General features: G+C 49.1%; 4 protein-coding genes across 5 annotated transcripts; 2 read left to right on the top strand and 2 right to left on the bottom strand.

Annotated features, from left to right (window-relative positions):
• The first annotated feature begins 124 nt into the window (after positions 1 to 124).
• Positions 125 to 2,673, top strand: LOC144707716 (root phototropism protein 2-like). 2 transcript variants are annotated; one of them, XM_078580944.1, is made up of 4 exons: positions 125 to 282; positions 365 to 434; positions 532 to 912; positions 1,411 to 2,673. In XM_078580944.1, exons 1-4 carry the CDS (start codon positions 263 to 265, stop codon positions 2,536 to 2,538), a joined length of 1,599 nt encoding a protein of 532 aa, XP_078437070.1. In that variant the 5' UTR covers positions 125 to 262; the 3' UTR covers positions 2,539 to 2,673. The 2 variants fall into 2 exon arrangements, with proteins under 2 accessions (XP_078437070.1, XP_078437078.1); XM_078580952.1 differs by having other exon boundaries at positions 199 to 282; positions 516 to 912.
• A 1,823-nt stretch (positions 2,674 to 4,496) lies between these two features.
• On the top strand, positions 4,497 to 7,045 carry LOC144707726 (serine/arginine repetitive matrix-like protein). Its single transcript, XM_078580962.1, has 5 exons — positions 4,497 to 4,730; positions 5,050 to 5,155; positions 5,335 to 5,449; positions 5,569 to 6,180; positions 6,253 to 7,045. Exons 1-5 carry the CDS (start codon positions 4,565 to 4,567, stop codon positions 6,541 to 6,543), a joined length of 1,290 nt encoding a protein of 429 aa, XP_078437088.1. The 5' UTR covers positions 4,497 to 4,564; the 3' UTR covers positions 6,544 to 7,045.
• On the bottom strand, positions 6,499 to 8,509 carry NAP7 (non-intrinsic ABC protein 7). The gene is made up of 6 exons (XM_078580972.1): positions 8,066 to 8,509; positions 7,842 to 7,892; positions 7,245 to 7,466; positions 7,011 to 7,133; positions 6,760 to 6,936; positions 6,499 to 6,694 (listed from the first exon to the last, which is right to left on the bottom strand). The coding sequence occupies exons 1-6, from the start codon at positions 8,492 to 8,494 to the stop codon at positions 6,608 to 6,610; spliced, it is 1,089 nt and encodes a 362-aa protein (XP_078437098.1). The 5' UTR covers positions 8,495 to 8,509; the 3' UTR covers positions 6,499 to 6,607.
• A 15,638-nt stretch (positions 8,510 to 24,147) lies between these two features.
• On the bottom strand, positions 24,148 to 24,474 carry LOC144702257 (cysteine proteinase inhibitor 1-like). The gene has a single exon (XM_078574267.1). The coding sequence runs from the start codon at positions 24,472 to 24,474 to the stop codon at positions 24,148 to 24,150; it is 327 nt and encodes a 108-aa protein (XP_078430393.1).
• Positions 24,475 to 25,066: the final 592 nt, after the last annotated feature.

The raw sequence follows: 25,066 nt of genomic DNA, 5'->3' as shown, positions 1-25,066 counted from the left end.
GGCCGGGATTCTCTGGGCCCCACCAGCCTTATCCTCAACGCGAGTCCCGCCGGGTCGCGTGAGCTGGGGCGGGCCCCACGGCCGCCACTTACATTAAATAAATAGTTTTTTTCTTGGGAGTTTCCTTGTTCATCTACGGATGGGGGATAATCGCCGCTAAGATCGCCGAGAGAGAACAAAATCCGGATGATACAGTCTGGTTAATCGCGATTCGGATGCCGCTATAAGCGAGGAATAGTCGTCTGTTGGCATTCTGCTCGCCATGGAGAGATCAGCGCAATGGTGAGCAATCGCTTCCTCGATCTCCGATTCTATCTTTCTCGTACGAGCACGTTCATAATCCGCGCGAATTGTTCATCTGTAGGGTCGTCTCGAAGGGAATTCACACCGACGTCGTCGTCACGGTGGGCGAGTCGACGTACTCGCTGCACAAGGTGCGATCCGAGTGCGAACAACTCCGAATTCGATTTGAACTGGTTTAAATCGCGGTCGTTTTTCTCCCGCATCTGATTTAGGGATTTTTGGGGGCAGTTCATGCTGGTGGCGAAGAGCGGCTACCTGAGGAGGAAAATCATGGAGTCGGATCAATCGGGGGGGATCACGGCGATCGACCTCTCGGACGTCCCCGGCGGGGCCGAAACCTTCGAGAAGGTGGCGAAATTCTGCTACGGCGTCAACTTCGAGATCACCATCAACAACGTCGCGGCGCTCCGCTGCGCCGCGGAGTTCCTCGAGATGGAGGAGATGTTCTTCGAGGGCAACCTCGCGGCCCGCGCGGAGGAGTTTCTGAAGCGCGCCGCCCTGAAGAGCATCCCCAGCACCGTCGCCGTGCTCAACTCCTGCGAGCCGATTCTCGCCATAGCCGAGCACCTCCACGTCGTCCAGAGATGCGTCGACGCGCTGGCGATGAAGGTCCGTCCCGTCTTCCCGTCTTACCGTCATCCGTCCGTTGTCATGTCTTCCTGGCTTCCGTCATCCGCCCCGTCCGCCTTCCTGACTTCCTTCATCCGTCCCTCACGTCTTCCTGACTTCTGTCTTCATCCGTCCGTCCGTACTTCTGTCTTCCTGAATACATAGTTCAGGGATGCGAACGAGACGATTTTTTCACCCTGAGAGACGAAAATATCATCCCGTCTGAGGATAAGGATGAATTTCGGGACGAAAATTCGTCCTCCGGGGGGAGGGGGGACTGGACGGGACAAAAAACTGCCCCCGTATGATTGGACGGGACGGTTTCTATCGTAAACGAAAAACCGTCCTGTCCTTCGTCCCTGAACTTAGTCTGGACGTGAGACACGGACGAGATTTTTCGTCCCGTCCATCGTTAACGTCCATCATCCGTCCTGACATCTTCCTGACTTACGTCATCCGTCCTTACGTCTTCCTGACTTGCTCTTCTGCCGAACCCAGGTCTGCATCGAGTCTAAGTTCCCGTCGCGGTCGCCGGAGTCGTGGTGGGCGTACGAGCTGGCGAGCCTCAGCCCGGCGATTCTGAAGAGGACGCTCGCCGCGGCGCAGGCCCGCGGTGCCGACAACGAAACCGTCGTCGTCGCGGTCTGCGCTTACGCGGAGAAGAAGCTGCCGGAGATTCTCGCCGGGAAGCCGCCGCCGGCCACGGAGGAGGCCCGCCGCCACGTGAGCGCCATCGTGTCCCTTCTCCCGGCCACGTCGGCGCTCCACGTCGGATTCCTCTGCTGCCTCCTCCGCGCGGCGGTCTTCCTCCACGCGCCGGAGAGCTGCCGGGGGGAGCTGGAAAGGCGGGTCTCGGACCGCCTTGACCAGGCCACGGTCAACGACCTGCTGACCGTCGCGCTGGACTACGGCGGCGACCGGGTCGCGGACCTGGGCGCGGTCCGGCGCGTGGTGGCCGGGTTCGTGGAGAGGGAGGCCCACGGCGGGGCTATCTACGGCGGCGCGGGGGCGATGCAGCAGGTGGCGAAGACGGTTGACGGGTTCGTGGGGGAGATCGCGGCGGACGAGAACGTGACCGTGGGCGAGTTCTCCGCCGTCGCGGGCGTCATCCCGAAGACGGCTCGGCAGTTCGACGACGACTTGTACCGCGCGGTGGACATCTATCTGAAGGCTCACCCGGGGCTGGGCGAGGCGGAGAGGGAGAGTGTCTGCAGCGTGATGGACCCGCTTAAGCTCTCCTACGAGGCGCGTATACACGCGGCTCAGAATAAGCGGCTGCCTCTGAAGATCACCCTCCACGCCATCTACTACGACGAGCTTAATCTTCGAAGTGGCGAAGGGGGGGTGGGGGAGGTGAGGAAGCAGGTCATGGCGGACTCGGCGCTGATCAAGGAGAACGAGGCGCTCAAGTCGGAGCTGTCCAAGATGAAGACGTACGTGTCGGATATCAAGAAGGCGCAGCTGGGGGGTGGGGGTAGGGGGACGAAGAAGCCCACCCTTTTGGCTTCCTTCTCTAAGACGCTCGTCAAGCTCAACCCCTTCCGGCAGGAGTTTAAGGACACGTCGCATCTCGACGGCACCGCCTCGCCGGCTAAACCCCGCCGCCGGCGGTTCTCCATCTCTTGACTAGCTGACTGCCGGCGGTTCTGGGAAAATCCCTTTGCATGCGGGACGATATCTGGTTCTTTGATGAATTTATTATATGTAGATTGCGTAGTATTGATCATTGCTCGAGAATTTTAATCAGTAAACAATTCCGTCTGGGCATGTTTATAACCGAAAATGGGCTCGGTCGTTCAGCTCTTTTTGTGCGAATTGTTCGTCCTGTTCGGTTTTCAGAATAGAATAAAAACGAATTCGAACAGAACATCGCGCAGACCCGTGTGTGGTTCTTTTGTTCCCTTTGTGCTAATTTTTTTAGTTCTGTGCGAATGTGTGCTAATTTTGCTCGTTTTTTTATAAGAACAGAACAAAGAACAATGCCCTGTGCGGTTCTTTTGTGCGAATTTTTCGTTAGTTTTAAACGAACGGAACAGAACGACCATGTCTATAGAGCACTAATCGTTTCATGCTATGTTTCACTTTGAAAAATATTTTTACTGTTTTTTTTTATTTTTTCATGTGGGACGACGGGACAATAGTTTTATTATTCCAAACCGATAACGGGATGTCGGATCCTCCATGTCCTGACCCTTAGGATATCGGATGGATATTCGGTATCAGTTCCATATCTGAAATCATCTTGATTTCATCCGGATACAGGATATCAGTTGCTCTATATCAGGTATCACATTAGTTAGAACCTAATAACTTAGAGATCAATCGATGTCTGCCTTGACTGGAATTTGCTCAGTCTGAGGTTTGGACGCTTAATCAGTTTTCCAGTATTTCAAACATTGCTATCAATATATTTTCATTTATTTCAATACAATAAGTGATGTTTTGTTCAAAATCGGATGGCTTGTAATCTAGATAAATTATATCTCATAATTGGGAGTGGTTTGTAATCAAATCAGGGTTTCTCTCATTAATTGGAATGCTGGGTCACATGACAGCACGAGACTAATTGAAACCTTGTGACTAGTGCTCTCCCATCCGATTGAAATCAAGACAATCTCAGATGCTGGCATGCGATATCAGACTGATATCTTATATTTACCCAGTACCACGATAGCTGTATATCAGGTTTTGTCCCTTATAGAAAAAGAAAACAAACAGTCTTAATTTAGTGCAAATGAATAATTCTGCTTACCAGTTAACTCAAACATAGAGGGGGCAATGGTCCAATGACATTAACTTCTTCGACTTAATTGAATTCCATTGACTAACATAAAATTTATCAATTTCATTCATACATATTTATATGTTTCGCATTAATTTAAAAATTATCGATTGTGTTTTAATTTGCGTTGTCTGATATCCACAAATTTGATATCTGACAAAACGGATAACCGTATCGGATTTAGGTAGTGTATCTACCGATCTATGATATCCGAAACATGGAACGGATACAAATGACTATATCCATTTTATACGTTCCCGTTGACCTCCAGCGGACTTCGCCGTATGGGTGCTTTTCAGGAAGCCGGACACGTGGCGCTTCGTCATTGGCTTCAACAAGGAGACAAGTTGGCACGTGACAGCGACCACACACGAGGCTAGAGTCGGTAGATCGATTACATCGAAGACCTGACAAGCGCCTAATAGCTGGCCGACGTGGCCGCCGCTCATCCTTCCGATCGTCGAGCGTTCTTTAATGTTCAGCTGCATCGCAGCCGTCCAATGGAGTCATCCCTTTCCCACCATCTGCGACAAGCAAGTCCGAACTAGCGCACGTTCTCCTAGGGGACCACTTGACTTGACGGACCTGCGGAAGTGGACCCCAACGAGGACACGTGGCGTAGTTGATGACCGTCGGATCTGTGATCCCTAGAGGATTAGCCGCGGTCTCATAACCGCGGATAACTGACTTTTCAGGCGGTAACCGTTAAAACTGGTTTTTTTTTTCCTTTTTTTTGGTAATTAACTGGGTCTGATCTGAGAAGCTTCTGTACAGAGCGGCTATAAATTCTCGACCCCGCCCTCCGCGACGAAGGTGGTGAAAACTGAAAAGGGAGGGCTCGAGCTCCGAGGTGGATGATCGGAGGAAGGAATGTTCAGGCAGAGCTCTGCGACGCTGTTGCAGCAACAGCAGAGGCGAGATCGGAGCCGTTCGATCGGTAAGGAGCCGATCCGAGCAGACGAGGCTTTGGATCTCTTCTCCACTACTCGTCGGAGCGCGTCGATCGTCCACGCCGAGGCATTGGATGGAAAGAAAGGTACCGGTGAAGGTTTCTGTGCGTTTTCCCCTCCGCAATTTTCTCGAAATTAGATGGATAAGTAATCTTGAAGGCGTTTCGTAGCGGCATTTCTGTTTTTTTTTTTTTGCGTAGATCTCTTCTCGGTAAAATCTCGTCCGGTATCACAAATTTGCTTGCGACTCCTGAGTATTGACTGTGATTTTGGATTGGATAATTGCTGCAATTTTTCTAGTGGACGCCGTTTTTCCCTAATTGCTGTTTGATTTGTGTCTTCGGTAGTGTACTAGCATCTTTTCCTCGCCGTTCTAGCTAGCTGAAATCTTAGATTTCATCGCAGTGGCGCCAAATCTGGCGCGGATCTCCATTGGATCAGCCAAAGCTGGGAGGAGAGGGCTGGACGATCTGTTATCCGCCGGGGACACCAAGAAGCACGACTATGACTGGTAAATTTCCAATCCTCCACCGTAAAACATCACGGAAAATCATCCGATTTTACTGAATCCTCAGACCGGGGAGGGGATCGAACGCGTGAATATTTACAAAAAAAATGATACTCCATCGCCATTTACCGCACTCACGGGCGGACGATGATCTCCCCTCTTTCTCGTGAAAAATTCCACAGGCTATTAACGCCGCCGGGTTCCCCACTCCACTCGTCGCGGGATTCAATGGAGGCCCCGCATTCGTCGGCAGCTTCTAGGTCCACCAGATCGGCCTCAGTCACCAAAACTTCGAGGGTACGTCTGTGAACAGTGTCGATTATTCAACATTCTCCATAACTCATTTTCTTCTTCCAAACTAATTAAATCTCTAATTTTCTTTCTGGAATAACAAATTCGATGACTACACTTTTCAGATAACTCCGCCGCAGAGCTCGACGAACACGAGAACGATAAGCAGGATTCCGGCGAGGGCGACGGCGGAGAGGAGCGGCTCCGTCGCCCGCGCCGCCATCCACGTGGCCAGAGCCGGGACCCCGGTGACCGGCGGCGCCGGTAGAGCCGCCTCCGCCAGGCCGTTAACCCCGGCCACCCGATCCAAACCACCGCCACAAACCGCCATCTCCAGGTCGACAGCCGGTCACCGCCCCGCCACTCCAGCGAAGACCAGGCCGATCGCATCCCGACCGTCCACGCCGACGGCGAGGCCGCAGCTTTCAGTCTCCGGCCACCGCCCGTCCACGCCGACCCGACGCGTCCCCACCGGCGGCTCCGCCGCCAAGCCGGTCCCACCCGTCGACTTCCCTTCCCGGGCAAGGCCACCGGAGCGGCCGGTCTCCGCCGGCAGATCTCGGCCTCGGCTTCCTCTATCGGCGGCGCCGCCGCCGGAGAACGCGCCGCGCTGCAACTCCATCTCGCCGGCGCGGCCCTGGCTTCAGACCCCGAAGCAGAAGCCCGCCGCGGCGGAGCCCGGCGGGTTCGGCCGGTCACTCTCCAAGAAGTCCCTCGACGTGGCCATCCGGCACATGGTAAATAAACCTCCCCCTTAACTACCGTCTCTACCGAATCCGCCTGCCTATAACTAATCCCGTACTGAGCAGGACCTACGGCAGGGCATGGCGGGGGTGCGCGGCGCCGCTCTCTTCCCCCACAGCGTTCGGGCTGCGCCGCCGCCGGAGAAGGCGGCGCCGCCGCCGCCGCCGCCCCCACGGGAGGCGGCGTTCCTCGGGCGGGCCATCGGACGTGACGTGTTCGAGAGCTCCCGGTATGACGCCATCCTGCTCAAGGAGGACGTCAGGAACATGAGCTGGCTCCACAGCGGAGAAGACAAGCACGACCACGGTCTCTTCGATCTCAGGCTGGAGCCTCTGCCGGAGCCCTTTGTCATTTGACTCGGAAGAAGAAGAGTTTAAAATGTCATCAAGTGTCATCCACCGTCCATCAGACGAGAGGCGATCAGACGGCCGAGATCCCGCGGTAGCCTTCTCTCTCCAGTTGGTCCGCCAGAGAGAGGTCGCCGGTCCTGATAATCCTCCCGTTCTCCTGCAAAAGAAATCACGGAAATTAACGCGGATGAAGCGACACGTGGCGTTCTCAGATTCGCTTACCATGACGTGGATGAACGTGGGAGCGACGAAGTCGAGGAGACGCCGGTAGTGCGTGATCATCAATACGGAGTTGGTGGGCGTCAGAAGGGCGTTGACGGCTTTCGCCACGTCCTGCATTGCGTCAACGTCCAACCCGGAGTCGATCTCGTCCAGGATCGCCAGGTCAGCCTCTAGCACCTGAGTCAACGAGGGTCAAACTTTTTGTTTTTGTGAAAGAATTAGAAAAATCTGAACCGAATTATGATTTTTACCGCAAGTTGTAGAATTTCATTGCGCTTCTTCTCCCCGCCGCTGAATCCTTCGTTGACGTTTCTGTTTAGGAACTTGGGGTCCATGTTCACTGTGGCCAGCTTCGGCTGCAAAAACCCAAAAAACTGCAAAAAAAATAGAATAAGCATATATTTTAACAACCTGCTAAGAAATTTTCAGCATATATACATAAAAGATTATATGTATGCTTAGATATATTGGAACGGAAGACGTACTTCAATTGGAGAGAGCTCAGGAAGTCCACGCTTCTTCCTCCGGGCATTGCAGGCCATCTGAAGAAAGTCTATGTTGCTGACGCCGGGAATCTCTATTGGGGACTGGAAACTCATAAAAAGTCCGCCATGAGACCTCTCTTCTGGGTCCATCTCGAGCAAATTCTCCCCCCGAAATTCAACGCTCCCACCTACGACTTCATAGTCTGGATGCCCAACAAGAACCTGAAATAAATCTTGTATTTTTCACATGAATCTTTGCATCCAGCGAGCTTTTCAAAAACTTGACCCACTTTCAAAATCCCATTTTTGGGGAAAGAAACTTTGAGGCGAAATGTCTATGATCATCATCCGGCAGCTGTTTTTAGATTTTTCTTCGCAAGTCATCCGGTGGATTATTACTTGAAAACCTGCTCATCGTTCGACCAACATGTTTTGAAACTTGAGCAAAGGGAGAAGAGGCTAATCTCTACGGTTTGACATTTTGAACCGAACTTTAGGTAAGGTTGAGGCCTACAAATCTCTGATGAGGAATGAACATTGCGGGCACATCATGCAAATACATGCGCTATAAATTGGGACAAAGAGCAATAAACCCACCTTGGAGAATGTACTCTTCCCAGAACCGTTCTTCCCCATGATCGCATGAACCTGAAGAATCCACGGACGTTTGTAAGCAAAATTCGAAAGCTTATACTATCCTGTAGATCCAAAATTAACCATAAAAACCTAGATTCAATCTGCAGCGACAAATACCGATCTCAAGAGCGGAATCGAATCAGATAATTAGAAGCGGTCAAAGAAGGAATAATAAAGATGGAAACCTCGCCCTCGCGGACTGTAAGATTGATCCCTCGTAGCACAGTCTGCCTCGTCTCAGCAATCACGGCCTTGAGATCCTTAACCTCGAGAAGAACTTTTCCGGAGCCGGAATCGACTCCGCTACGATCGGAAGCGGGAGAATCGACGGCGAGCGTCGCCCTAGCCGGCTGAAATCGATCGAGAGAGCGGAGTGAACGGAATTGGAAGCGAGAGGCGGGGGATTGAGAGAGGGTACGAATGTAAGGAATGTTTGAGGAGGGGGGAGAGGAGGGGGAGGAAGGGAGAGGGCAGAGGAGGGACATGCGAGCTGCGGCGGGCGCCATGGAAGCTGCGAGATGAGAGAGTCCCCCGCGCTGATCGTAGACGAGGGGCAGTAGATAGAGTCTTTCAATTTGGGCCTGATTGGTGATCTTGAGCTTGAATTGGCCCATTTGGGATAATACACCTCTTAAACAGTCTAGAGTTCCATCACTTGGATTGACATTAGTGTAATAAGATAAATGTTGGAAGGTTGAATCATATCCCTTTTTCCCAAAAGGATTATGGATTTTTGCCTCAAATCTACCCATTGAAAATTAACGAGGTAAAATTAACGAGGAGGACTGCTTTGCTCCAAATAACTTGTTTTGACTGCCACTTAATTGAAAAAAAAAGTTAGCCAATCATGTATTTTTTTAGAATAGGGGGGAGTTAAATTGTAGACTGTTCCGATGGTGATAATAAGCAATGGTTTTATTCTTTTTTTGTAGAATCATTCTCTCAGGTATTTGTACTTACATGTCCCATGTTGATGTAATGGAAACATCTGATGGATAATAAATGATGGCATGTGTCTCTTCATTTTCTTACCTTGGGTATTCTACCTCCGAAGGATTATAAAAGTATATTCCAACACATAAAATCCAAAAAATGTATTCTGATTTGAAATCATTTTCTTGAAAAATATTACAAAATAAAAATTGTAAATACATTAAGATTTTAATTCATTTACAAATACGATGTTGAAACATTCCATAAAAATACCAAAGAATAATGTAAAACTGGGTTATTATTCTAAAACTTGATTTAATAACTTTAATTACGATGACATATGTGTATTTTAATCTAAATAAAAATATTTAATATATTAAAATTTGTTAAAATCAGTCAATTAGTCAATTGACCTGACATTAGTATGACAATTGACTTGTTATCAATCAGTCAATTAAAATTTGTTACATTAACAAACATTATTTCTCAGAGCAGAAATTTATATTGAATAACATTTATTAATTCAAAGGAATCATATGACCAATGAAAATACTTTGTCATCTCAGTGAAAACAAATCATTCAACATTTGTACGTTATATTTCTAAAATCAATACAAATACATATCAAAATATATCTAGAGTAAGAATTTATGCTCAATTAAATAATTAAAATTAATTTAATTATAGAAAATATATTATAAGTTTAATATAAGAATTTTTTTACAATATGGTCTATATATGTATCTCTTTTCCCACAGAGATGACTAGTCTTTAAGTATGTGTTCTAAATATTCATATTCGAAAGATACTCGAGAAGGACATCAAATGTATCTATATAGAGTATGGATGGTCTTGTAGCCATTAGTGTGGAGACACCAAGGATAGATAGTGGGTACTCTTTAAAGAAAATAGTTCACTAAATTAATACGTATGACTCCCTGATGGTATTATACCAAAATATCAATCAGGTTGATTCACGTCACCGTTATATAAGTGTTCTGTAGACATGAGATACCAAAGATAGATAGTGGGTACTCTTTAAAGCAAATAGTTCATTGAATTAATACGTATGAATCCCTGATGGTATTATACCAAAATATCAATCAGGTTGATTCACGTCACGGTTATATAAGTATTCTGTAGACCTGAGATACCAAAGATGTCTTGTGGGCGGACGATTGTACTTAAACTATGATCTATGTGTTCCTAATCATGGCATTCTAAAAAATCTTAGTTTAGGTGCATCAAGAAGTTCACGATGCGGATTGAGTAGTTAATATGGGATCATCCACCCTTGAATAAGAGATGAAGATGCGATGAAGTCCTTTGAAAATGCAATTAAATATAGGAGAAGAGTTATTCAATGATTTCCTAATGCATTAGTACTAGCTTGGATGAAGAATTGGCGTCTTAAAGTTGACCAACCCTAAGTTGTCCTAGGAGCATCAATTGGATGAGGGACTATACGTACACAATAACAAACGATGCACATGTTCTATGAATGACTCAATACACACTCCTTTATATCTTTTAGAGCATGAGGTGATCTGTGTCGAGGTGATTTGTTTTATGATTTAATGATGTCGTAATGATTTTGCTTTAAGTCTTCCACTGCAAATTATTCTATGTTTTTCATCCATATTGAGGCCCTATAACCCAACATAATAATATCTTCAACTCACTTCACCACCTATTTATGTGTTCCAAAATTTAGCATCTATAATGTATTTTTTAATTATTTTCAGTATCGTAGGCAACACAATCAGTAACAAATAAAAAGATAAATAACTCACAATATCATGCTTCATCAACTTCCCCTTTTATTTTTGGTTCTGATATCTTTTTGGCAAGATTGATCAATTGAATTTTTAGAAAAATTAAACATTGTTGCTTTTTTTTGAAAATATTATTTTTGAACCAAGAAAGAATGAACTTGATTAAACAATAAATGAGTGCTTGTAAATAATAAATAAAGATGTGGAAAATAGAGCGGGATTAAGAGAGATAGATAGATAAATTGAGAGAGAGAGATAGGTAGATAGATAGATATATAGATCAAGATAAAGAGAGAGTCATAGTCAGAGAGAGAGAGGGAGAGAGAGAGACAGAGATAGAGATAGATAGAGATAGATAGATTGAGATAGAAAGAGAGTTAGAGACAAAGAGGGAGACAGAGAGAGAGAGAGAGAGAGAGAGAGAGAGAGAGAGAGAGAGAGAGAGAGAGAGAGAGAGAGAGAGAGAGAGTCAAAGACAGAGAGAGAGAGAGACATAGAGACACATATAGAGGTAGATAGATAGATAAATATACATAGATAGATATATAGATCAAGATTAGGTAATGGACGTCTGATATCCGTCCGATATCTGGTATTCAACATCCGATATCCGATAGAAATCAGGATGGTGTCTGATATCGAATATCGGATATCGAATGTGTTGGGTTCGGTGCCTTGGTTCGGCCATGGAAAACACATTCCATGGATGCGGAAACGTGTTGATTGATTCACAATTGATCTTTAAAATAAACCATTGAAAATACCTTTTAGGGAACTCATTCCACCCTTGACTTTGCTACTCCGAGATCGTTTTCAAGCCGTTCACGCGTCCGGCCTCTAGAAGTATCCACTCGATCACTCGGCGTTTGGATCTCCACGTCTTCTTCTTCAACTTTTCTTGAAAATCTTGAAGATCACCTCACCATGAAGACACTCTTCTTTGGATGAGTGGAGAAGAGAATGGAGAAAGGGAGGGACACTCAAATCAGGCTTACATGGGTGCTTAAAATGAGACCCCTTTCCCTCTTTATATTTCACTTAAGGTTTTTCTCAAAAACCCTACAAAGTAAAATATATCCACCAATGCCCTTATGACCTTGTGTGTGTGACCTCTAGGCCAATGTGTCATTCTACTTGATAACTTTAGTGGCCCAATAACATTTATTGAACAACCTTATTATTTAACTTCATCAACATATAGATTATTAAATAAGGATCGATTTATCACACTCGATAGGTTAAGTTTCAAGCTTGTGGGGTGCCAAGCTACACCTTGTGCTCTAGAAGATACCGAGTAGTCTCGAACTCTCTCATGGAACCTTTACCATCATCAGTTACCGTATATGTATAATCCATCATCTGCGAGCTACTCTCGAATGACTTAGGGTATGGTCTATTGTCAAACCCTAATCCATCATACGAATAGTACTAATGCGTAACGGTGATCATTGGGGAATGCCTTCTCCAATATCCTCACTACCCTGGTCAGGGATTTTTTTGCGTCGTCTTCCTCGAGTAAATCTCTTCTTATACCGTGGGCAGATGATCCCATCTTGACTACTCAATCATCTCCGTAAACGTCTTACTACATACGATCTATAACTTATTTGAATCCCATGATTAGAGGCTTGTAAGTCCTAGCCAAAATGTAGTCGCCCACTCACGAGATGTCCTTGGTGCTTAGGTCAGTGGATCTCTCATACAACCGTGACTTGAGTCAACCTGATTAACGTTTAGGTATAATACCATTCAGGAATTCATATATTAAATCAATTGAGTGAACGCTTTCTCCAAAGAGCACCCAGTAATAGTCACAATATCAGCTATACTTATCGTATAAGTAGGATCAGCTAGTGCTATTCTATCCGGATAATTCGATGTCCGTCTCGACGATCCATCGAATAGGAATATTTAGAATACATGTTTAAAGACTAGTGATTACTGTATTATGATCTCATCATAATTCACTAAGTCATTGCATGTATTCATGGACTTCATTATAAACATCACTTGGAATAATAATGAACGCAAATGTTTTATCCAATGAACTTAAATAAACATGGTAGTGTGATTGGCATGACGGGCAGATAATGTCCATCAGAATGGACATGGAAATAGACATTTAGGTGTAAATGGATATGGGGATGGATATCGAATAGGTAAGGACGAGGCAGATATTGGATATTGGATATCGGCTTTCGATATCCGTATATTGGAACCGGTATCTGGATATCGATATCAAATATTAAGAGAAAAAATCAATAATCAACATGATTTTTTAGATGTTTAACGTTAACAATGCCCAAATCTTTTTGATGCCGGACATCGTCTAGGACATCGTCTAGTCGACACCATATATGATGGTTCGGTGCCAATAAGGGATGATGGTATAGAAAGTTGACATTGTCGTCGTTCGACGGATGAAACCCTAACAGGTTATGTAACTACGACGAGATGAATGCGTCCTACATGTCGTACATGCAGGCTCCAACTCGAGGGAGGCGCTGAGCTCTTAGCTCGGACGGGTCGCCGAGTGACGGCGATGGTGGCCTCTCGAACCTTGTTAGAGCGACGAAGGCACCTACGGCCAAATGAAATCTATCCGTAGGGCTCACACGTAACACACGTACTCGTCCGTACCGGTAAGACACTCAATGATCGCAGTTCTCTCAATTTGTCCTCTCTCACCTACCTAGCCCGATCACGGTGGAGTCAAGACAAAAATATACTACAAGTGGTAAATAAACGAGCGACGGGAGCGGACGGTATACCTCGTCAGCAGTGGCTCATAGTGCCGTGTCGTCAACGGTCAGCGGCGATTTGGAGCGGGTGGGGCGAAGAGTTGCTGGAGAGATCACTGTGGTTTTACAGGCGTAGTAGCGGTGGAGCCCTTCGTAAAGGTTGGTGGAAGACTCGTTGAGGACGTCTTGCGCTCGGGGCGACGACCTCTTCGGAACGGTGAGGAATGGCGTCCAACGGCGTTGTTCGTCGAGACGTCGCAGGTTAGCAACGATCGGTGCGGCGCATGGTGCGGGGAGGAGTTCGGTGACGGCACCCAGTGAGGTGGCGACGTGGGGCAACGGTGTGCGCGGTGGCAGCCTCAGGCTCCAACGGTTGCAGTCACCCTAGCGGTTGCGACTGCTTTGGTGGCTGCGGCGATGCCTGGCATCTGCGGTCAGCTGGGGCGGTTGCGACCACTTTGGCGATTGCAGCCAGTCCGGCGGCTGCGGTGGTGCCCGCTGTTGAAGGCGTAGGCGCCGCTTTGGGCAGTGCTTGCGGCTGGGGCGGCGGTGCCCGCCTTTGACGGTGCCCGCTAGTCTAGGGCGGCCCGATGGTGGCCGCGAGGTGGTGCGCCCATGGCGGCGGCTGCCTAGGGCTCCGAACGGAGCCCTAGAACGAACGCACGAGTGGGACGGAATGGGCGTGAACCCGTTCCCGTTTCGTTCTGCCCATTCTCTCTCCTCTTTTCTATCTTTTTTTCTTCTTTTTTTCTCCCTTTTTTCTCCCTTTTTTTGTATTTTCTTAACGTGAGACCAAAGATAGGCTAAAAAAACAACTCTTCTCTTCCTTGGTCTAAGAACTTAGGGCGCCCATCTCCTCCCTTATAAAAGGGGGGGGGGGGAATGGGCCCCTAAATGGGCTATACAGGGGTTCTTTAGGGGAACCCTTATAAATGGGCTCCCCTTTACAAACAAAGAAGAAACTAAGAAAATGAAGGGGAATTAGGAAAAATTGGGAAAGAAAAGGGAAAAAGAGAGCAAGACGGACAGAAAGAGAGAGGAAGTAAAAAAGAGAGAGCGAGAGACGGAGGTTCGAGAGCAAGACGGACAGAAAGAGAAAGGATGTAAAAGAGAGAGATACGAAAGAGATTTGAGAGCAAGACGGACAGAAAGAGAAAGGAAGTAAAAGGGAAAGAGGGAGGGAGGTTCGAGAGCAAGACGGACAGAAAGAGCGAGGAAGAGAAAGAAAGCGAGCGAGAGCGGGTTCGAGAGAAGGACGTACAGAAAGAGAGAGAGAGGTTTTGGAGAGCACGACGGAGAGAAAGAGAGAGCAAGATGAAGAGAAAGAGAGAGGGAGGTTCGAGAGCAAGACGGACAGAAAGAGAGAAAAACACAAAGAAAGCGAGCGAGAGCGGGTTCGAGAGAAGGACGTACAGAAAGAGAGAGAGAGGTTTTGGAGAGCACGACGGAGAGAAAGAGAGAGCAAGATGAAGAGAAAGAGAGAGGGAGGTTCGAGAGCAAGACGGACAGAAAGAGAGAAAAACAGAAAGAAAGCGAGAGAGAGCGGGTTTGAGAGAAAGACGTACAGAAAGAGAGAGAGAGGTTTGGAGGGCAAGACGGACAGAAAGAGAAAAGAAGATGAAGAGAAAGAGAGAGGGAGGTTCGAGAGCAAGACGGATAGAAAGAGAGAGGAAGACAAAGAAAGCGAGCGAGAGCGGCATCGAGAGCACGACGTACAGAAAGAGAGAGAGAGAGAGAGAGAGAGAGAGAGAGAGAGAGAGAGAGAGAGAAAGACGGACAGAGAGAGAGAGAGAGAGAGAGAGAGAGAGAGAGAGAGAGAGAGAGAGAGAGAGGGTTGGAGAGCAAGGCGGACAGAAAGAGTGACTAAGATAAAGAGAAAGGTTCGAGAGAGAAAGTGGGCATGAGAGAGACGTGCAGAGAGAGAGAGAGAGAGAGAGAGAGAGAGTTTGGAGGGCAAGGCGGACAGAAAAGAGACTAGGATAAAGAGAAAGAGAGAGGGAGGTTCGAGAGCAAGACGGACCGAAAGAGAGAGGAAGAGAAAGAAAGAGAGAGAGCGGGTACGAGATGAAGACGTACAGCAAGAGAGAGAGAGAGAGAGAGAGAGAGAGAGAGAGAGAGAGAGAGAGAGAGAGAGAGAGAGAGAGAGAGAGAGAGAGAGAGAGAGAGAGAGAGAGAGAGAGAGAGAGAGAGAGAGAGAGAGAGAGAGAGAGAGAGAGAGAGAGAGAGAGAGAGAGAGAGAGAGAGAGAGAGAGAGAGAGAGAGAGAGAGAGAGAGAGAGAGAGAGAGAGAGAGAGAGAGAGAGAGAGAGAGAGAGAGAGAGAGAGAGAGAGAGAGAGAGAGAGAGAGAGAGAGAGAGAGAGAGAGAGAGAGAGAGAGAGAGAGAGAGAGAGAGAGAGAGAGAGAGAGAGAGAGCGAGAGAGAGAGAGAGAGAGAGAGAGAGAGAGAGAATGAGAGAGAATGAGAGAGAGAGAGCGAGAGAGCGAGAGAGCGAAGAAAAGTAGCAGAGAGACAGAGAGGGGCCTCGGGAGGTAGACAAATCGAGAGACAGAGAAGAAGAGTCAGAGCCCGACGGAGAGAGGAAGAGAGGGTGCGAAAGCAAACGTTTATGTATGTTCTTACGGCATCGGCAAACGTTTGTCGCTCAGGTTAGTGGAAAGCCACACGAGTATTTTATTCGGGTGTTACAGAAAAGGGAGGAGCGACGCGAGGGAGGCCGAAACACTTGCGGCGAAGCCCTGGTTCAGGCTTACGCCACAAGGAGGATCCCCTTCCGCGCATCACCGACGAGTTCAATAGGCGATGTTGAAGTAGACGAGCTCCAAATGCTTTCTGGGGCTCTTCCAAGACAAGGGTCTCGACTCTGCGGTAGGCGGCGCCATCCTCACCTGGATGAACAGCTGATAGTACTCCCCGTCGACGTATCCCTGATCCAGCGCACGAACTCGAGCTTCTCTCCCGCTTCCTTGTTATGCGCGGCGACGGCGAAGCGCGCGACGCCCACGGCGTGGTTGTAGTCTTCTACCGTCTTTATCCGAGTCCAGTCTGCGCGCGACGGAAGAGCGGCGGCCGCGAGGACCGCAAAAAGAAGAATGGCTGCCACTTGGCTCTTCATTCTCACTGCGATGTCGAAAGCTTTCTAGGAGTGGCTGTGCGTTGCGTCTACCCTTCTTTCAGCCGATGAGTAGAAAGACGAGCGACCACCACGGTGTTATATAGCCACCCAGGCGGGTCACGCCCGCCCAGAGCACGTCTGATACATTGCCCGTTGTCTAGTCGTCTGCGGCCCCCCGACGACGAGAGGAGACGATAACGCGCAACCCATTCCTCCACGCCCACAAGTATCTGCAGTACAAGGAATAAGAAACGCAATACAGAACCATGAGGCGATGAGGGTCGAAACCCACGGTCGGGTGCCGCGACCGTCGTGGACCAAATCTATCTTCGGACGGCGGGTGGGGGGAAAGTCCACCGTGGATCTTCTGACCCAAATGTCTCCCGCCTCTGTTTCCTTGGAGGCTTTTCACCGTTGGATATAGACGTGGATGTCCGCGGTTAGGTCTCACTAATCAGACGGTATTGTGAGAAACTATAACGGAAACTACGCCGTGTTCCAAACCTTGAACAGAGTCCTATAATTTAGACATAATGTGTGCTGTCTTATCTGGAATACCCCACCTAAGCCTGCAGGGCAGCATTGGAAAAAGGGATTTGACCGCTCAAGCCTTAACGACCTGACCCATCAGTTTCGATTTCACCATATAAAATTTCATTCTTAGCTTGTTTGCTCAAAGCCTATAATTCTTACGTCTATAAGTCTATGATTCTTAAGTGAAGGTTGGACTGATCCTTCAGCATACTCCGTCACCCCCCGAGATGCCTTGCAAAATTCACACAAAATAATACGCCTCCCGCACTCCTCCCCTGTCTCGAGGGCCAATGGAGTCACCCGAAATACTACTCCTCCCGCACTCCTCCCCTGTCTCGAGAGCAAATGGAGTCACACAAAATACTACTCCTCCCGCACTCCTCCCCCGTTGCCTTGCTTTATTAGAGCGGAGATACGCTCTTGCTAATGATTCATTATGCGCCCCACAACTCGTGGAAAACTGGGGCTCACATCTCACCGCTTTTTGGCTCTAAACCGAGGTGATCGGAGCACCCGTACAAATGAGACCCCTCGGTGGGGTGCGGTTAACACCCGCGTCCACCAAAATATTCTCGTTTTACAACACCCCTGGAGGTGGAAGTGTTCTGGACGGGGACATACCCTTTCGATAATTCCTCTAAAATAAATCTCCATCCCCAGAAACCCCGTGCTCGAGGATCCGCATGGCTGTCCACTTCGACGGTAAATTCAAAGCCGCATGGCTCGCCGGGGATTACATTTTAATTTTCATTCCAAGGCTCCGAACGTTCACAGTGCTCAGGTGGGCGTGCTGACGCGAAAGCCTCTGATTCGCGATTCTAAATTAGCATAACTTAGGAGGTTTTCGCGACTGTTCGGAGCGTCCATTCACTCCTAATGAATGAGGCACGTTTACCTCCATCGGGTCGCGTCAAACACACCTACATATTTGCCTTTCGAAATTCACTTTCCATGTTCCCTCTCTTCATAGTAGGAACGATACACGTTCTCTCCCTCCGGCATCCATGATTCCTCGGGTCCCCACTCGTCTTTGACCCATCTCTTTAACGTTCATCCTCTTATATCCTGCGACGGATTCATTCCGATCCGTTTTCGTCCCCGGCTCGTTCATCTCGATTTTGGTCTTCCCCGAGCGGATTCTACATGCTAATCCGTACCCTCCGAGCGGCCGATCTAGTGTTTTGTTCCCAAAACATTTTTCAAAATACAGCACCGAGCCATCTCTAATCTTGTCCTCGATTCCCAAGCTCTTGGTTCCCTCTCGCCCAACACGTTCTCTCCCCAGTCGACTCTGATCTGGTCTGGCACAGTTTGTTCCTTTTTCTTCTTCACACCTCCGTCGAACATCAGAAGGCGCCCTTCGGCATCGCCTCTGGCTTCTGTTCCATCCCTCGGTTGTTTATGTTTCCGATTTGAGTGTCGAGTCACCTGTCTCCGATTCGGATGTCGACGTCGAGCCGTGTCGGTCGGTTTTTTTGTTTTGCCTGCTCCGGTCCTGCTCATAGGATCTTCCGAATTTGCGTCTCCCGTCACGTATGCCCTCTATTGCTGTTTGTCCGCTTCCGGATCTGTCATAGTGTCTGCCTATTTCCCGATCCGGCGGAGGCTTGTCAGCTCTTCCTTACTTTCCCTTGGCGTACGTTATAAACATTCTAACCCGGATATATCTACTCTCCGGTCTTCCCCTCTCCGGCGGTACCTATCATCTACGTTGTAACTATTCTGTCTGGCGTTTCTAGAGTCTTTGGGCACCCGATTCCCAAGCCTCCCGTCTCTTAGGGCCCACAATTGCAATCGAGGGTCGACGCCTTCTGTCTAGTATGTCCATAATTATTGGATGTATCGCTTTTTGGTATCGAACTCCTGGGCGCCATTTGGTCCTGCTGCGTTTCGCCTGCGTTCCCGATCAGAGATCTTAACTCTGATCGGCGACCCGTACTTCTGAGCGTAAGTATGCTATCTTGATTCTTCGATACGTAAGCGCACGCTTCTCAGGGTTCATATATTCCCGAGACAACGCGGGTCTCTCATTCCTCCCGTGTCTCGAGGGCGCGGAGAGTCGTATAAGTCTTTTTCACTGTTCCAGAAACTACTCTCATGTAAATCAGTCGGACTCGTAATTATGATCAGATTTCGAGAAATGGTGGGGGCGTTGAATCGGGCGACAATAGACTGGGCGGACCCCTGGTTCCGAACAGCGCTTAAGTCAACATAGCACAAAAGGATAGAACCAGTCGATGCCGCTACCCCACTTCATTCGAGCCAAGATGTGGTCTCGATGCTGATTCACGACGCGCCGCACAACTCAATAAAACCGGATCTCACATTTATCGGCTTTCTAGCTCTAACCCCGTGAAAGCAGAGTGTCCCTACCAACAGAACCCTTCGACGGGCGGTGTGGCTACCACCTGTGCATACCAAATTATGTCATTTGAAGTCACCCAGACGAAAGGTCTGGGGAGTGAAGGCGGCGCGAGATCGAGCCGCGAATCCATTGTATAAGATGTCCTATCTTCGGAGGGGGAATGGAGTTAAGAAGTTAGTAAGGAGTCTAAAATTCATGGGGAAGACGACAAATATTTGCTACTTGGCCCCTTGTGGGTGAGCAGGAAGTCGTCCTTTGGACTCACATAGGAGAGGAGAATTTAACCGGTTGTCCCGCAGCCCTAGAGTGGGGCAGTAGGGTAGGTCAAGATACTGGCTAACGTCGGCACAGCTCGAATATCCAGTACCGGTCGCGACGTACTAGAAAACGACAGATGACTCATCGCCGTCCATGCACGTCCAAACGGAGGTCACGTCCAAACGGAGCGAACCACAGATGCCCAAACGGGAGACGGGATTTCTTGTTTGATTTCTCTCCCACCGCATGTGCCATCTTCGTTAACTGGGGGTCTACGATCTCTGCACCTTCTGCTACTTCTGGGACGGTGGCTCAACTACGTCAGGAGACAAAGGACGATGACGCCGCCGCAAACCACCGGAACCAAAGCACAACCCTCATTACCTGGGGCTGACTTTTTTACCCGCTCACAGAGTTAAGGTGGATGAAATCTTGGTTACTATATCATGCCACAGAATAAAAACTAGAATAAAACGCTCCGCTCGCATTTTTTGATTAAAAATCAAAACCGTGCTCTCCCATGGGACCCATAGTGTCGCGTCATGCTTGCGTCATCTGGCGGGATCGCCGAGCATCCAGTTAGACGTAGCTTTGCTCTTTCCAATGCGGACCCTTTCTCGCCCTCTCGCCTTCTTTTTGTCCATATCTGTCGCTCCCACGGTCCCTCTCCGGTCTCTCCTTATCCCTCGCTGTTTCGCGCGCTCTCTCTCTCTCTGTCTCTCCCCGATCACTCTCTCTCTCTCTCGCCCCAATCACTCTCTCTCTCTCTGTCCCCCAATCACTCTCTCTCTCTCTCTCTGTCCTGCCACTCTCTCTCTCTCTGTCCCGCAACCACTCTCTCTCTCTGTCCCGCAACCACTCTCTCTCTCGCTCCCGCAACCACTCTCTCTCTCGCTCCCGCAATCATTCTCTCCTTCGCTTCTTCTAGCCTGCGTTTTCGCTCTCAGTTTCTCTCTCTCCCTCTCTCTCAGTCTCCCACAATCATTATCTCCTTAGCTCCTTCTAGCCTGCGTTTTCCTTCTCTCTCTATCTCTCGGTCTGTCGTTCCCGTTTCTCTTCCTGCGTTTTGTTCTGTGTTCATCTCATGTTTCCCGGTCTTGCTCCGTCCCGTCCCGTTCTCTTCCCTCTCTCTTTATTACGCTCTATCTCTCTCAATCTTTCCGAGCGTTTTCCGTTTCTCTTTCAGTCTCCCGCAATGATTGTCCCTTTGATGCAGTCCCGAACTCTTCTTCACTCGCTCTATGAGTCGGTGGGTCTGTGTCTGTCTCCGTCTCCCTCACGCTCAGTCACTCTCAGTCTCTCTGGCTCTGGTTATTCTACGACTCATTCGCCATCCTTCGCTATACCCCTCCCTCTCTTAGTCTCCGCGTCTGCTTTTCTGTCACTCGGGCGTATGCTCTCAATCTCTCTCTCTCCCCTCTCTCTCGCCCACTGTCGGTCTCTCTTACGCGCTTCATGCGTCTTTTTACTGCCTGTTACACTCTGTCTGTCGCTTTCTCTATTACTCTCCCTAATGCGATCAATTTATCTGCGTCCCTCTCTCCCTCTGTCTTTTGCTGCCTCTCTCTCGTTTTCTCTCTCGCGCGCTCTTTCTTTCTCACCCTCGATATCTCTCCCTCACCCACTCTCACGCTCTGTCTTTCTCTCTCCTTCTCTCCCAGCCTCTTGTTTCCGCTGTTTCACCTTCTGTCGGCCTCTCTCGTACTCAGTCTCTCTATTTCTCTGGCTCTCTCCTCCATCGTCTTGTTTTCGCTGTTTCACCTCCTGTCGGCCTCTCTCATGCTCTGTCTCTCTATTTATCTCGCTCTCTCCCCGATCCTTTTCTTTCGCTTCTCTCTATCTCTCGGTGCCTCTGCGGTGTGGTTCTCTCAGCAGCGACAACCACTGGCCGCTGTGGCCGCCGCCACCGGCAGTAAGTCTGCGAGGAGAAAATTGAGAAAGGGGAGGAAGACGGAATTATCGCAAGTGTGAGAAAGCGGGAAAGACAGAGGGAGAAGGAGAGAGGGTGCGAATGGGCTTAAGAGCGAGAGAGACAAAAACAGAGAGAATAAGAAAAAAGACAGAGAGAGATAGAGATAGCGACAGACGGAGAGAGAGAGAGAGAGAGAGAGAGAGAGAGAGAGAGAGAGAGAGAGAGAGAGAGAGAGAGAGAGAGAGAGAGAGAGAGAGAGAGAGAGAGAGAGAGAGAGAGAGAGAGAGAGAGAGAGAGAGAGAGAGAGAGAGAGAGAGAGAGAGAGAGAGAGAGAGAGAGAGAGAGAGAGAGAGAGAGAGAGAGAGAGAGAGAGAGAGAGAGAGAGAGAGAGAGAGAGAGAGAGAGAGTTTTCGAGAGCAAGCCGGACATAGAGAAAAAGAATAAGAGAGAGTGAGAGAGAGAGAGAGAGTGAGAGAGAGAGAGTGAGAGAGAGAGAGAGATTGAGACAGAGAGAGAGACAGAGAGAGAGGGAGCCTCGAAAGCAAGACGGACAGCATTAGAGAGGAAGAGTAAGAGAAAGAGGGAAGGGGGTTCGAGAGCAAGACGGACAGAGAGAGAGAGGAAGTAAAAAAGAGAGCGAGAGACGGAGGTTCGAGAGCAAGACGGACACAAAGAGAGAGGAAGTAAAAAAGAGAGAGCGAGAGACGGAGGTTCGAGAGCAAGACGGACAGAAAGAGAAAGGATGTAAAAGAGAGAGATACGAAAGAGATTTGAGAGCAAGACGGACAGAAAGAGAAAGGAAGTAAAAGGGAAAGAGGGCGGGAGGTTCGAGAGCAAGACGGACAGAAAGAGCGAGGAAGAGAAAGAAAGCGAGCGAGAGCGGGTTCGAGAGAAGGACGTACAGAAAGAGAGAGAGAGAGGGATTGGAGAGCACGACGGAGAGAAAGAGAGAGCAAGAAGAAGAGAAAGAGAGAGGGAGGTTCGAGAGCAAGACGGACAGAGAGAGAGAAAAACAGAAAGAAAGCGAGAGAGAGCGGGTTTGAGAGAAAGACGTACAGAAAGAGAGAGAGAGAGGTTTGGAGGGCAAGAAGGACAGAAAGAGAAAAGAAGATGAAGAGAAAGAGAGAGGGAGGTTGGAGAGCAAGACGGATAGAAAGAGAGAGGAAGACAAAGAAAGCGAGCGAGAGCGGGTTCGAGAGCACGACGTACAGAAAGAGAGAGAGAGATAGAGAGAGAGAGAGAGAGAGAGAGAGAGAGAGAGAGAGAGAGAGAGAGAGAGAGAGAGAGAGAGAGAGGTTTGGAGGGCAAGGCGGACAGAAATAGAGACTAGGATAAAGAGAAAGAGAGAGGGAGGTTCGAGAGCAGGACGGACGGAAAGAGAGAGGAAGAGAAAGAAAGAGAGAAAGCGGGTACGAGATGAAGACGTACAGAAAGAGAGAGAGAGAGAGAGAGAGAGAGAGAGAGAGAGAGAGAGAGAGAGAGAGAGAGAGAGAGAGAGAGAGAGAGAGAGAGAGAGAGAGAGAGAGAGAGAGAGAGAGAGAGAGAGAGAGAGAGAGAGAGACGGACAGAAACAGAGTGGAGGAGAAAGAGGAGAAACAAAGGGCGCGAGCGGGTGGGAGAGAAAGACGTACAGAAAGAGAGAGAGAGATAGAGAGGTTTGGAGAGCAAGACGGACAGAAAGAGAGAGGAAGAGAAAGAGTGAGAGAGAAAGCGATGAGGAGAGAGAGCGATACGAACGGAAAGAGAGAGGATGAGAAAGAGTGAGAGAGAGAGGGATAAGGAAAGAGAGCGAGAGACGGACGGGAAGAGAGCGAGCTTGAGAGCAAAGAAAGGGACCGAGAGAGTGTGAAATACAGAGGCGGTTCGACAGCTGAACCAATAGAATGAGAGAGAGAGAGCGAGAAAGAGAGAGAGAGAGAGAGAGAGAGAGAGAGAGAGAGAGAGAGAGAGAGAGAGAGAGAGAGAGAGAGAGAGAGAGAGAGAGAGAGAGAGAGAGAGAGAGAGAGAGAGAGAGAATGAGAGAGAGAGCGAGAGAGAGAGAATGAGAGAGAGAGAGAGAGAGAGAGAGAGAGAGAGAGAGAGAGAGAGAGAGAGAGAGAGAGAGAGAGAGAGAGAGAGAGAGAGAGAGAGAGAGAGAGAGAGAGAGAGAGAGAGAGAGAGAGAGAGAGAGAGAGAGAGAGAGAGAGAGAGAGAGAGGAAGAGAGAGAGAGAGAGAGAGAGAGAGAGAGAGAGAGAGAGAGAGAGAGAGAGAGAGAGAGAGAGAGAGAGAGAGAGAGAGAGAGAGAGAGAGAGAGAGAGAGAGAGAGAGAGAGAGAGAGAGAGAGAGAGCGAGAGAGCGAAGAAAAGTAGCAGAGAGACAGAGAGGGGCCTCGGGAGGTAGACAAATCGAGAGACAGAGAAGAAGAGTCAGAGCCCGACGGAGAGAGGAAGAGAGGGTGCGAAAGCAAACGTTTATGTATGTTCTTACGGCATCGGCAAACGTTTGTCGCTCAGGTTAGTGGAAAGCCACACGAGTATTTTATTCGGGTGTTACAGAAAAGGGAGGAGCGACGCGAGGGAGGCCGAAACACTTGCGGCGAAGCCCTGGTTCAGGCTTACGCCACAAGGAGGATCCCCTTCCGCGCATCACCGACGAGTTCAATAGGCGATGTTGAAGTAGACGAGCTCCAAATGCTTTCTGGGGGCTCTCTCCAAGACAAGGGTCTCGACTCTGCGGTAGGCGGCGCCATCCCTCACCTGGATGAACAGCTGATAGTACTCCCCGTCGACGTATCCCCTGATCCAGCGCACGAACTCGAGCTTCTCTCCCGCTTCCTTGTTATGCGCGGCGACGGCGAAGCGCGCGACGCCCACGGCGTGGTTGTAGTCTTCTACCGTCTTTATCCGAGTCCAGTCTGCGCGCGACGGAAGAGCGGCGGCCGCGAGGACCGCAAAAAGAAGAATGGCTGCCACTTGGCTCTTCATTCTCACTGCGATGTCGAAAGCTTTCTAGGAGTGGCTGTGCGTTGCGTCTACCCTTCTTTCAGCCGATGAGTAGAAAGACGAGCGACCACCACGGTGTTATATAGCCACCCAGGCGGGTCACGCCCGCCCAGAGCACGTCTGATACATTGCCCGTTGTCTAGTCGTCTGCGGCCCCCCGACGACGAGAGGAGACGATAACGCGCAACCCATTCCTCCACGCCCACAAGTATCTGCAGTACAAGGAATAAGAAACGCAATACAGAACCATGAGGCGATGAGGGTCGAAACCCACGGTCGGGTGCCGCGACCGTCGTGGACCAAATCTATCTTCGGACGGCGGGTGGGGGGAAAGTCCACCGTGGATCTTCTGACCCAAATGTCTCCCGCCTCTGTTTCCTTGGAGGCTTTTCACCGTTGGATATAGACGTGGATGTCCGCGGTTAGGTCTCACTAATCAGACGGTATTGTGAGAAACTATAACGGAAACTACGCCGTGTTCCAAACCTTGAACAGAGTCCTATAATTTAGACATAATGTGTGCTGTCTTATCTGGAATACCCCACCTAAGCCTGCAGGGCAGCATTGGAAAAAG

Source organism: Wolffia australiana, chromosome 1 (assembly GCF_029677425.1).
Source record: "Wolffia australiana isolate 7733 chromosome 1, ASM2967742v1".
Classification (NCBI taxonomy): domain Eukaryota; kingdom Viridiplantae; phylum Streptophyta; class Magnoliopsida; order Alismatales; family Araceae; genus Wolffia; species Wolffia australiana.
Note: the sequence above shows the minus strand (reverse complement) of the source record. Positions and strands in the feature narration are given on the sequence as shown.